Genomic DNA, 13,730 nt, shown 5'->3' with positions numbered 1-13,730 from the left:
GCACATAGAACCTTTACATCTGTTCCCTGCCCACCTAGAGCACATCAAACATATTTTAAAGACACACTAACAACTGCATCGAGGAGGAACTGTGGCAGCCTTGATTGCCTCTGCGGTGGAGTCTGAACTAACAGAGAGCTGCGGGCTGCTTCAGCGGCAGCTTGCTCTGCTTGGCCAAATAAGTGCTTCCCACTCCCCAACTATATTATTTGGAAAGGGTTGTTGTGTCTCCAAAGGCCCAGAGAGACTGTGTGCCTGTGCACTGGGGGAAGAAGGGGAGTGATTCCCTGTCCTCCTTACCTACTTATAAGTATAGCAGCTTGCTCCTTGCACTCACTTCCTCTGTTTCCGCTAAGTGTGTGCATGGGTTACTGGCTCCTGGCCTGGTTCCCTCATCACAGTAATATTTTGGGGCTGCCTTCCATGCCCGCTACGAATGCCAAGGTACCACGTGCTACTCGCCTTACCCTACACTAGAAGCTCCTGGACCAACCCTTGCTGCTATCAAAAAGGAGCCCTGGGCTTCTTTTCCAGATGTTCAGATGTCAATGCAAGGGGTGGATCTTATTTCTGATTCAGGGCTACATAATTCAGGGGCCTCAATCACAAAACATATTTGAAATAACTCCTCACTGAGCAATTAGTAACAGTAACTCTCTTTCTTCTTCTTAAAGAAAGTGAAAGACAGGGGAGCATCAAGTATACCCCTCTCTTTAACTTTGAGTATTTTGGCTTTAAGATCTTTGTGGGTTTTTTTTTAAATGGGAACATTCTAGTCGGAATTTCCCCCCCTTGCATTACTGATGCATACTTACCACCTTCACAACATATTCTACTGGGAATTATACTATTGCTCTTTTAGACACCATACACACAGAGTTCCAAATTGTAACCAAGCACACAAGGAACACAGACCTGGCAGCAGGTCATCGTTTAACTCTTTTCCTTCACACATACACATACGCTCCCCCACTAGATTACTTACCGTAGTTCTTCCAGCGTTTGCTGTACTTCTCGCAAGGCGTCAGCTTCCAGATTATTGACAAGCTCTTTTCGATACCGGGCAATGAATGGAATTGTGTTTTCATCACGGAAAAGGCAAATTATGTTTGCACACACCCATGGTTCAATATTTGTTCTTTCTGACAGGACCTGCCACAAGAAAACATAAGTAACTATTTTTAAAGCTGGTAAATTGGCTTAGTGTCTTCACTTCAGTTTCATAGCCAGCCAGTATAGAGTACAGTTTTGTGCACAATACTGCCCTCTGCTGGATGGAATGCCAGGCTTGCCAAAGCATGTGTCAAACTATAATACTGCCAGAGGTACCTTGAACTTGAATTTGTACTTATTAAGAAAAAAGAATGAGTTTTGGCATATGATGACCATGAAATAAAGTGGCCACTGTGGCGGGGACATGAACATGAAGCTCTGGGTGGCCACAATCCTGTTATACTAGGTCAGTGGTGACCAGAAAGTCATTATTAAAGACTGCTCCATGTGTGATGTTGACTTTGATAATCTCAGGCTCTTTCCTAACAGACAAGGGTCAATATCGCAAAAACCACCATCACATTATAGGCACCTTTGCTATCAGTCTTCGTAGAAAACAAGGGCTGAACATACCCTGGAATATCCTCAGCCATGTGGGTGGTTAAGGTACACTGATACAGTGGTATGGGGAAGATTATACTTCCTCTGTCAGTGCTACAGCTCCTCTGTGGATAAACAGAAGACTTCATCTCCAGGGCCTTTCACAAGCACTAAAACTGAACTGAGGTGAGAATGCCATCAATCCTAACCAAAATATGCAATTTTCATAATTAGGCCAATTTTCTAGCAGAATAATCAATACAAAAACCCAACCCAATTATTAAAAATAGCTGCAGTAGGTTGTTTTGGGGGAGGGAAATGGCATTGCAGAACCCTATATTTAAAAAAAATTGCAGACTTTTGTCCACTGGGAACCAAGATGATGCCATCAAGCTCATTTTACTGAAGTCTCAATAATTAAATACAGGCAGAATTTTCAAAATACCCTAAGCCCTGATCTACACACAGATTTTGTATTGATATACTAATTCAGTTAGGGGTAGAATTTTCTATTGATATAGTTATACCAGTACAATCCCTAGTGTGGACTCAGTACATGGGAATAAGCTCTTCTGGGATAAGTCCCCTTTATGCCAGTGTAACTGCATCTACCCTACAGTGGTTTGCATCACTTTAACTATCCTGGTATAGTTAAAGTGGCACAACTTGTATGTGTAGACAATGCCTAAGTGACTTAGAAGCCTCTGAAAATGTTACTCTATATGACTATACAACACACACATGCTCACGTGTGATAATACAAATCACATTAACAGTAACACATTTGAGGCTACATAAAATATCTTATGTACCTTACTGAGTACCTAGTTATAACCAACAGCATAATGCACACACAGGCTTAGATAATAAACGAGGACATGGGAGAACTTCAAGGAGTTTGCCAACAATATTTGAAGGAATTTCTTCCCTTTAGAAGTCAGCAGAATTTCAAGGAAGTCAGGGACAGAATTCTGATAATCTAGTCTAATATTTTTAAGGTAGTAGCAAGCTGTACAGTACAGTAGCATGAGTATGCTACAATATGCTGCCCTATTCCAGTCATGTCCTAGTGTTCCATAGCTACATCTAGCCTCGTAGAACAAGGGCATTAACTGGCTATTTCTACAACATCTGCATTTAAATGGTCATGATTAGGCTTCAAAGTTAATATTCTACTGGGATGCATGAAGATGTCTTCACATTATTTGACATTATTGTTTTAAGTCAATCTGGATGAAGGTTCCATTCTGGCTGATATATATGCTGAAGTCTATCTCCAAAACAAATGGGCCATCATTTATTTATCGTACTTAAAACTTACATTCTATAAATTACTATGAAGTCTGCAAAAAAAAAAAAAATCCTAAATTTTCAAGATTTCTATAGCTGCAGGGTGCTACAGTCTTTGAATTGCAACTCCCTCAAGCTCTAATGGTGATAAAGAGGAAGAAAGTGAGATTGTTCTGTAAATGGCTAAACAATCTTTAATTCAAAGTTTGTCTAGAAGTCATAAATGTCAGAATGATATCTGAATGGAAATTTGTAAAACTTGTTATTCAGAGGCATTTTATAGTGAACTATAACTTTCATCTGTGTATCTTGTCATGGCCTATGTTCAGGCTAAGAACAAAGTGTAGTAAATAAAGTAACTCAAGCACTATTTAAGAGTATCATGCTACTTCCTGGAATGTGTCAACAGCTCTTATTGAAGTTAATAAGGATCACGAATGTTAGTCCTATTTCTGTAAGCTACAGTAGAGCTTTAGTGGACTGCTATAAAGAAATGGAAGAGATGTCATACCTGTACAATGTCCCAGTTCATTTCTAATTCCTCTTGGTGCTTGGTGCTTCCAGGATGTTTTACTGGTTTTCCTTGAGGACATGTTGTCAATTTTATCCTTTTTAAAGGGGGTTCATCAAATGTAAAATCTTCTTCATATTTCTCCTGCTTTACTTCATTTTCCATCAAAGGCGCACTTGTTGAGGGTATTTCATCACTATCTAGGTTATTCATCTTTTCTTGACTAACATTTATTTTTGTTCCCCGAGGCATTTTTGGCTTTTTAGTTCTAGTTTTTGGTTTGGGGTCTCCGTCTTCTTTAGGCTGTAAAAGTTTCAGTCCATCTTTACTGTCTTCATCAGCAGCAATAGGCAAAGATACATTCTGCCAAATAATCCATCAAAATAAATTAAACACTGAATATCATGAATTAGTCCTATAAAAATATAGCAGCTTTAACATAAGTGTTGTCACATGAAGAACTTGATGGCAGACATCATTTTCCCAAGTTATGGCCCTATACTGAGAGGTGCTCAGAGACTCACAGTTGGTGTCCTCATTGTAAAATCAGGCCCCTAATTACAGTGCAGCCTGTCTTAAGCAGACCTTCAAAGGACCAGCAAAAAGATAACAAAAACTGCAGCCTAGTAGAGATGGGCTTTGAAGATCAAAGTTACTCTAGAAATCTTGGAATTATTTTTAAACTGCTCTCTTAAAACAGGGTTACCTATGGAGAGAATGTATTCCGTGGGTTTCACTGCCTACATCATGTATATATAATTAAGTGCTCTAACACAGTGGTTCTCAAAGCCTGTCCGCTGCTTGTTCAGGGAAAGCCCCTGGCGGGCCGGGCCGGTTTGTTTACCTGCCGCGTCCGCAGGTTCCGCCCATCGCGGCTCCCACTGGCCGCGGTTTGCCGTCCCAGGCCAATGGGGGCAGCAGGAAGCGGCCAAGGGACGAGCTGGCCGCCCTTCCCGCAGCCCCCATTGCCCTGGAGCGGCAAACCGTGACCAGAGGGAGCCGCGATTGGCCGAACCTGCAGACACGGCAGGTAAACAAACCGGCCCGGCCCACCAGGGGCTTTCCCTGAACAAGTGGCGGACCGGCTTTGAGAACCACTGCTCTAACAGACTGAGTTTGGAACTAGAAGGCACCTCCTGAGTTCCAATTCCATCCCTTACGCTAAGTTGTTGAGAATCCTTAGGCAAGTCACAACTGGCTTGTGCCCCCGTTTTTCCATCAAAGTTCTTCTTTGGGATCCAGGATCAAAGGCTGGCAAACACAGTAACAAAGGGAGCTCCAAACACAGGTGATCTTATACATAGGCCATGCATGCTGGAATACCGAAGCACATTAGAGTAAGTTACAAACAGAGTAGCTTCCCTTGTGATGAATACCCTCCCTGCAATTTTTTCTAATGTTGAGTATTTCTTCGCCCTACTCTTATATTTTAGTATCAAATATTTGATGAAAGACACAAGGAAAGTCATTCAAACATACTCATTAGGTCTTCAAACTGAACTGGCTTCACTGCTGCTGGGTAAAGATTTACTGAAAAATATTCTGCAAGCTGCACTATGGAACCAACACTAAACTCATGGTAGTATAACATGTACAGCATTTCTATCCCTTCCATTGTGCTAGGAATTTATCTGGAGTACCAGAGCTGTGAAAAGGTGGAAGAGAATGCAGGAGCAGTACAACAAAATAACATTTCAGTGCTGTTTCGTTTCCTCTAAAGGAGGGGACAAGGTAGATAGGGTTTTTTTTAAATTAATATATAAACCTCATGGCTATAAAGAGATGTATGGCCTAATTCTCAGAGGCGTTGAGCACCTACAACTCTCAGTAGGAAAATTTTGGCCATTGCATTTGACAGCTTTAGTAGTTATGTGTCCTGCTTACAGATACCTACCGGCTCCTCTTTTACTGTTGTCTTCCTGGTCCTTTTCCTAACCACAGTTGACCGTGGAGCAGCAGCCTTTTTAGGTTTTGACTCAGTTTTTTTTGGCAGCCTACGTTTACTTGCCACTTTGCTTTTTGGTTCCCACTCCTCCTCTTCCTCCTCTGATTCAGAGAAGCTGAAACAAAAGTAAACATTGCAAGAGGAAAAAACATCTGTAAGGCTATATCTATACTACAGAGCCTAGACCGATACAGTCCCCTAAGCACAGAGGCCGTGCATGCTGACAGCAGGAGTTTTTCTGCCAGTTTGGGAACACCACCTCCCCAAACATTAACTACACCAACAGCAGCACTCTTCCTTTGACACAGCTGCATTTACAATGGCATTTTTGTCAGCATAACTATGTCGCTAAGGGGGGTGATTTTTTCAATATAAGTTTTAAGTATAGATGGAGCCTAAGAAAGATTGTAAAGCTGTTTTCTGAAGTAAAGGGAAATGGGCAGGGAAGATGAGCAGGAAGGGATGCAGAGCCTATAAGTAAAGCCTTTTATCCTACTGCAGTTAGTGGCTGGAGTGAAGTGCAGGATCTAGCACTACTCCATGCAGACCTCTAGCCTTGCTAAAGTGGTACACACAGGTTTGTACATGGTTGGTTTTGTTTTGGGGACTTTAGTAGTTAGTCTTTATTCTAAGGGCTTGGCTACACTTGCAGATGTAGAGCACCAGGAGTTAAACCAGCCCTCAGAGACAGCAGCAGGGAAAGTGCTGCCATGAGTTCACACTGTCAGCTGCAAGCGCAGTGGCGTGGCCACATGAGCATCTCTTGCAAGGCCACAGAGAGCAGTGCATTGTTGTAGCTACCCCAGTGTGCAAGTAGCTGCAACGTGCTTTGGAAAGGGTTTGCAAGGCCTAATGGGACAGGCACAGCATCACATGATGCAGATTTCCCAATCCCATTGTTCCAGGACATCCTACAGTACTAGATTGCCAGGTGCTTTTCAAATGGGTGGATGGAGTGTGACAGGGAGTATGTTGTGAGTATGGGGTGGGAAAGACAGCATGTTTTGGGGGGCAGAAAGTGTGTCAGTATGCTGTTTTGTAAGTTCAGATAGCGGCAGGGGGGAGGGCTGTCTGAATTTACAAAACAGCATCAGCCCCCAGCCCCCACCCCCCGCCTCTCTCTCACTCACACTCTCACACACACGCCTGCCTCTGCAGCAGGAGCATTTCACAGTAATGGTTTGCTCTGTGTCCCGGAGCAGATAAGCATGCCGGCTGTCAGAAACAGAGCTTTGAAAGGGGATATCCGCATGCCTGGAGCCGAGTTCAAAACCATTATGAGAGTGGCCACTTGACTTCAAGGGATTATGGGACGGTTCCGGAGGCCAATCACAGCACAGTAATGCAATATGTCGTCCACACTGATACCCCGGCACTCCACCCTGGGCGCAGCAAGCTCTATGCTTCTTGTGGAGGTGGATAACCAGGGGTGCTTCAGCCACGGAGTCCAGGCGCTCTAAGCGCCTTGCCAGTGTGGACACCTCAGGAGTTAGGGCGCCCGGGGCTGATTTAATGCACTCCAACTTGCAAGTGTAGACAAGGCCTAACACACATTTTGCCATTTGTTATTTTCATTGTGTGTGTTAAGTATGCAGGTGGGGGAAGGGGTGTTTAGTAAATCAATCCCTTTTTTACATTAATCCTTTCATCTCCTCTGACCAGGGATCTTGAGAAAGCCCTTTGTCTCATTTATACTGCACCAGAATGGCCTCACAACCTCAAACTTGAAGCAAATTATATGCAACAAATATGCATTACTGAAACAGGGTTGTAACAAATATGTTGTGTCGACCAAAGAATTTGAATGGAAAATTAATCTTACGATTTAAGAAAGGAGGGTAATTCATCTTCTTCTGATACCAGTGGTTTTGCTTTAGATTTTGCTATCCTTGGTAGAGTTGACATCTGAAAGGAAGAGAGGTTGGGGGGGGAAACCAACAACAATCAATTACAAAAATATTCTCTCTCATCTAGTCTATCAGAATTGTACCCTATGGAGTACATTCTCTTTTCACAGTGTGGGAAACTGGCACACAAGTCTGCATGTAGTATGATCAGAATACATTCCTATATGTTAAAGAATTTAGACCACACCATCAAATCAATCTAATCCCACAATACTTTGCTTTGGGGGAAATTACATATAGCCAATGCAATCATTTTAGACACAAACCTATGCCATTTTTTTAACCAATTTAAGTCAAAATAGGACACTTCTATTCTGAAATAAAATGGTCCACAAACTTGCACCAAAATAACTAAGTGTGTTTTAATCCACACTTTGTTATAAAGCATGAATGAAAATTGATTTGTTGTTTCAGTGCAAACTTGCATGTGGACCAGCCCTAACAAAATGGATGCCATTTCACCAGCATTATGGTGTCTTAACAACACAACTTGCCAGACTTCCCCAAACCCGATGTGTACATAGGCAGTAATTCCAAATAATTAGCCCACAGGCCCTGGATTACAAACACCCTCTCTGATCAACCCAGAAACAAAGTTTAAATTCCAAGAATGTGGAATTAGTTTTCAGAGAGAGCCAGCTACATATACTCCATACAACAATGGTTAGTTGTTAGATGTACACACACTTCCCTCAGAGTCAAGTTGCATCCAGTCTTTGAATTTGGATACAACAAAACAAAACAATATTCAAAAAAAAGTTGTTTGCAAATGAAGGGCCAAAATTCATTTGCTGTGGATGTAAAATCTTAACTACGGTTTCTGCTAAGAACTTTTCATGTAGGCCCAGATGAGGACTAGCTAACAAAGAACAATACGTAGCTAAGAGAAAGTTGGGGTAAACAGATAACCTTGTGTGTTTCAAGTCAGTGAGCAGAGTCAGCATAACTCCGAATATAACTGGGCGTCCTCATCACAAGTTATAGACACATGAAGCGCTGAGAAAAACCTCACGGTTACTCCCTAATGCAGGGAGGAGATAGTGGTACAATACCCCTCAGATCCCAGACAGAGTTCAGGGAGAGGCCTAATATAACTGACATAAGTTATGACACCCTTCCCTCATAGATGTATGCCAATCCTAGCCCACAGAAATGCAAGGGTAAACTTATAAACAATTGTTATTGTTAAATACTAATTACTGCTTTTTTGCTTTAAATCTCCAGGAATGTACCTGTTGGGTCAACTGGGACAGCTGCTACCGCATTCCTGTGGACCCCAAAATTAGGATTTAACCTATACACTTTAATAGACATATGTTCATATGTTATAGACACATGAAGCGCTGAGAACGACCTCACCTCTGTGTTCCTTGTGTGTATGTCCGCAATATGTTAATTTGAGCCTTGGGTGGAGCCATTATGTAATCTTTTAGACCATTGGCTTAGTGTGCTTATCTTGTCTTGCTGCTAGAACCTATCCAGGGACTTAGGAAACCCATCCCCGTCGTTTCTCTCTGCCCAATGAGCACCTTATATAATCTATTGTAATTAATTGTTCTGCAGTGTCTCTGAGCCTGATAAGCAAAATGACACTCCGCCAGCGCTGTGTGTAATAAACTCCTGTGCTTGACTCTACACGGTGTCCATTTTTGATCCTTCAGCAAACATATTGCATAAAACAATTACCAGAGCAAGAACAATTATTTTCAAGATGTTATTAAATTAATAGTAGATAAGATCCTAAAATCATGTACTTACAGAGAATTGCCTATATACCATTTCTGTAAGAAAATCTGGCAAGCCACCACATAATTCTTCCCCCTCCTCTGTTCTGCTGTGTTTGGGTTCAAATATCCTCTCTTATATAATCACAGAGGATTGAGCCTTGCCCATCAGTTAAGCACTTTGATTAGCTCATCTCTGCAGGATCCACTCTTGCATTCCCAGGGAAATGGCTAAGTTACCCATTATTCCCCCGAGCTTTTGAAGTTGTTAGCCTTACATGTGCACAGACCAGTGGTAACATTTGAATTTGTTAGGTTTCAGAGTGGTAGCCGTGTTAGTCTATCAGCGAAAAGAACAAGGAGTACTTGTGGCACACCTTAAAGACTAACAAATTTATTTGGGCATAAGCTTTCGAAAGCTTATGCCCAAATAAATTTGTTAGTCCCTAAGGTGTGCCACAAGTACTCCTGTTCTTTTTATTTGAATTTGAGTCACCCTTCTTAACATCTAGATGTCCTGCTAATTGAATGGGCTCTTAAAACTGGCATTTGTTCTCTAGGGTGACTAGATCTTACTTTTTACATGATTTTACCTATCAGCATGTTATATCCATCCCTGCCAACAACAGGACATTGAAATTATCTCTGTTTCTGTTCTGCAAGCAGTGGGTACAACTCCGCAATAAATGTGCTTGGATTGGTCAGATTTTTTTTAAACTGATTGGCCCGTATCATTGTAAGAAGACAGGTGGAGTTTGTATCCCAGAATTATAAGACAGCACCTGCCTGCATTAAAATTTCAGATACCATGTCAGGAGCATAGCCCAAAAAGAAACAAAAATCAATTTGTTCCTTGGTGTTTGGGGCCATTTTTTCCAAAGCAGGGTATGTGCCTTGAAAACCACACATTTGCACATGTGAATCAGGAAACTGTGTCCCTTTGCAAACATAGCCCTTTAAATCAACCCCACCCAGGCACTCTGAACCTGACCTACTCCCAACAGTGGTTTTCAGCAGCTTTCTCCCCCATGAACTGGTACTAGACTGCTAGTGTTGATAGGACAAAACCATTTCCCAGCACCATTGCAGAAGGCATGACTGAATCCTACCTCAACCAGCACCAGCAGTTAAATTGCACTCAGAACTGGTTCCCACTGCAGAAAACAATTGTCAATAATAGACCAGTTTCTTAATGCTGTTCTACAGGCAGATATCCCATTCATGTGAATGGGGGAATGTTGCTCTCTTAGAGGAGGCTATAAATCTGCATGGAACACACAGGACACTACTCACCTTTTAGCTTTCTCAGTTACTCTTCTCTCCTTCACAAGCTGCACTGCTAGATGTTTTTTCTCTCTGATACTCTTGCTCCTTCACGCAGTCACTTCTTTCTCCTTTTTCCTCTGATCTTTAAAGCTGAAAGGTCACCGTGCCAGACTCCTGCATGAATCAGATTTTTATTGTTTTTACAAAAGACATATGAAAAGATATTTCATTTTAATTTTGTAGCTTCTGCAAAATAACTACATCGAAAGAACGTTATTAAAGTTTGTAAAGTTATAATTTCTTGAAAATCAGGACATATTAGTGTAATGGTTCAGGGTGAGTTGAACATTTCACCTCTCTCTGGGCCTCTCTGTGGCACCTCTTTCAAGTGACAGGCTCACACCTATACTTCTTTCAAGGCGGACTCCTATGGTTCATCCCACTTTTAGACTGGGTCTCCAGGTTACAGCATCCCCATTTACCAACCACACTTCCTCAGCAGGTCCAACGGGTTTTGCCCCTGCTATATATAGACTTCCCTTCGGGAGCCTGTGAACAGCATGAAAATACAGTGACTTCAGCCAGATTCTTCAAAACAACAGCAAAGAGAGAAAAAAGGTTAATAATAAAAAAGGCCTACAAGCATATTGTCTTAGGCCTTGTCTACACTGGCAAGTTTCTGCGCAGTAAAGCAGCTTTCTGCATTGTAACTCCCGAGGTGTACACACTGCCAAGCCACTTAATGTGCAGAAACTGCGCAGTTGCAGTGCTGTAAAAAAACCACCCTGACAAGAGGCGTACAGCTTTCTGCGCTGGGGTACAACGCCGCGGTGCGAGTGTAGACACCCCGGTCGATTATAGCACTGCGATTGACCTTCCAGGAGGTGTCCCACAATGCCTGTTCATGCCTCTCTGGTCATCAGTTTGAACTCTACTGCCCTGCCCTCAGGTGACCAACCATCATCTTCACCCCGTTAAATTCCTTTGGAATTTTGAACGTCCCCTTCCTGTTTGCTCGGTGATGCGTGCAGTGGTCTCAGCGCATCTTTCAGATGGCCATGCCTGCTCCAAGCACCAGGCAATCACCCGCTAGGAGCAATGCCGAACTGCTGGACCTCATCAGCATTTGGGGAAAGGAGGCTGTGCAGTCCCAGCTGCACTCCAGCCGTAGGAACTGTGATACCTACAGACAGATTTCATGATGCATGACAGAAAGGGGCCATGACCGGGACACACTGCAGTGCAGGGTCAAAGTGAAGAAGCTGCGGAATGCCTACCACAAGGCGCGAGAGGCAAACCGCCAATCCAGTGCTGCGCCCACAAGCTGCCGGTTCTACAAAGAGCTGGACGTGATACTCAGTGGTGACCCCACCTCCACTGCGAAGGCCACTGTGGATACTTTGGTAGTTCACGTGACAGTCGAGAGTGGACTGAGCCAGGAGGAAATCTTAGGATGTGGAGGGGGACCCAGAGGCAGAGGATGACTCTGAGGTCAGAGACTCATGCAGCCAGGACCTCTTTTCTAGCCCAGAGGAGGCTAGCCAGTCACAGCTGTCGGATCTTAGCGAAGTGCAAACAGAAGAGGAGGCCCCTGCTAAGTGGATTTGATTTTGGGAATCGCTGAAGCAAGCTGTTGGGTGCAGGAGGGTTGCAGAAAGCAGGCTTGTGTCTGTATGATGCACATACCACCACATGCCTAGTCTGAGCAGCGGAACAGACTGTTGACTGACTCCCTCACTTCACGGGAATCTGCCTCAGAGATCTCCAGGAAACTCTCATGGAGATACTGGGCAATCCGCTGCCGCAGGTTCTTTGGCAGAGCTGCTGTTTCTTGCCCCATTAACGCTAACTTTCCCGTGCCACTCTGCCGTCACAGGGGAGAGCGGGGGGAAACATTGCCGCACTCAGGCAAGCCGCGTAAGGGCCAGGGCAGAAGCCGCAGTCTTAGAAAAGACCCTCTCTTGATTCCCTGCTCACCCTCAGCAGCACAATATCTTCCATAATGAACACATGGAAAATATGGGGACAGAAATGATTATCAGCCCCCCGTCCCAGAGTGCTGGCTCTCCCCAAGAACCACGTGCCCAGTGTACAATAGGGTCCGGGAACTGATTTCCCCTGCCCCTGCGGTTACTCACCATTTTGGGGGTCTTGTGGCTCATGTGTGCTTGCCTGGGGTCAGCCAGTTAGTAACAGGTATGTGAATAGTGGCTGTGTTTTAAATCATTGAATCACTGTTCTGTGGGTTGCAAACAATACTGCTTCTGTAAAATGTTGCATTTTGGCTTCCCAGAGAGAGATGACCTTGGGAGCCCAGCCTCCCTCTTTGTTATCGCCGGCTGAACAGCTGTGCAGAATTAGAAAGCGGACACAAAGAACTAAAGAGGACTTTCTGCGTGAGGTTATGATGCACTCCGCCGCCAAAAAAACAGGAATTGAAGGAGTGGCGGGTGTGACATTATATACCTTGGGGAAGCGTGCTATAACCCCCATATTCCTCATTTTCATATAAACGCAATCTTATTTATAAAGCATGCCTTGTAAGGCATTAGGGAAAGGGTTATGATCTGCTGAAACTCATTTTTCTATCCATATACGTATACACCTCTACCCCGATATAACGCGACCCAATATAACACAAATTTGGATATAACGCAGTAAAGCAGAGCTCCAGGAGGGCGGGGCTGCGCAGTCCGGCAGATCAAAGCAAATTCGATATAATGCGGTAAGATTTTTTGGCTCCCAAGGACAGCGTTATATCGCGGTAGAGGTGTATCATTAATGCATATGAACTTATGAGAATTGTGTAGTATGGTTGTCACTAAAACATGCTATAAGTCAGGAGAATCAGCCAAATATTAGCTCCCCAGAGGCAACAGCAAGGAAAGTAACGCCCGGGCGGTGTGTCAAACAAACAACCCATCAACTGCCATTGTCCGGCAAGGAAGCTACAATGCAATGACTCATCTGCATGAGCCCACACCAGGGGAATTGCTCAACCTTTCTTGGAGAGACTCAGGCCTGTACAGCGCTGTGAGGTAAACCTGTCTTTGTACAGCTGAGTAGGGAAAAGCGCTGCAGTCTGTCCACATTGACAGCTGCCAGCGCAGTGGTGTGGCACACTTGTAACATTTGCAGCTGTGTTGGGAGCGGTGCATTATGGGCAGCTATCCCAGCATTCATGTGGCTGCAACGTGCTTTTCAAAACGGGGGAGTGGGGTGGATTGTGACAGGGAGTGTGGGGGGGGAGAGAGTGCTTTTTGGAGCATGTCAGCTCTCTATTTTGCAAGTTCCGAACTCCCGGCCCCCTGCTCATTCGTTTACTCACTCAAAGCAAGCTGCAAATTGTTTGCTTTTCTCTGCAGTATGAGCTTTGAAACCGGCACTTCCGCATTCCTGCAGCCAGTCACAACAATGGAGAGGATTGGCCACTTGACAAGGTGATTAGTACAGGGCTGCAAGCGTTTACACTCACACCTGTGAGTCGTAGCCAC

General features: G+C 43.8%; 1 protein-coding gene across 2 annotated transcripts in view; it reads right to left on the bottom strand.

Moving 5' to 3' along the window:
• Nucleotides 1–13,730, bottom strand: part of SRBD1 (S1 RNA binding domain 1) — a 224,184-nt gene that overhangs the window by 190,896 nt on the left and 19,558 nt on the right. Inside the window, exons 1-6 of one of the 2 annotated variants that reach the window (XM_054023629.1) lie at nt 10,591–10,632; nt 10,264–10,410; nt 7,162–7,244; nt 5,289–5,454; nt 3,395–3,757; nt 986–1,152 (exon numbers count right to left, since the gene is read on the bottom strand). In XM_054023629.1, the coding sequence (XP_053879604.1) occupies nt 986–1,152; nt 3,395–3,757; nt 5,289–5,454; nt 7,162–7,244 (779 nt within the window). In that variant the 5' untranslated portion in view covers nt 10,264–10,410; nt 10,591–10,632. Of the gene's footprint in view, nt 1–985; nt 1,153–3,394; nt 3,758–5,288; nt 5,455–7,161; nt 7,245–10,263; nt 10,411–10,590; nt 10,633–13,730 lie in introns of those variants that run through there. The other variant, XM_054023628.1, reaches the window with a different exon arrangement.

The sequence above is a fragment of the Malaclemys terrapin genome, chromosome 3 (genome assembly GCF_027887155.1).
Source record: "Malaclemys terrapin pileata isolate rMalTer1 chromosome 3, rMalTer1.hap1, whole genome shotgun sequence".
Classification (NCBI taxonomy): Eukaryota; Metazoa; Chordata; order Testudines; family Emydidae; genus Malaclemys; species Malaclemys terrapin.
Note: the sequence above shows the minus strand (reverse complement) of the source record. Positions and strands in the feature narration are given on the sequence as shown.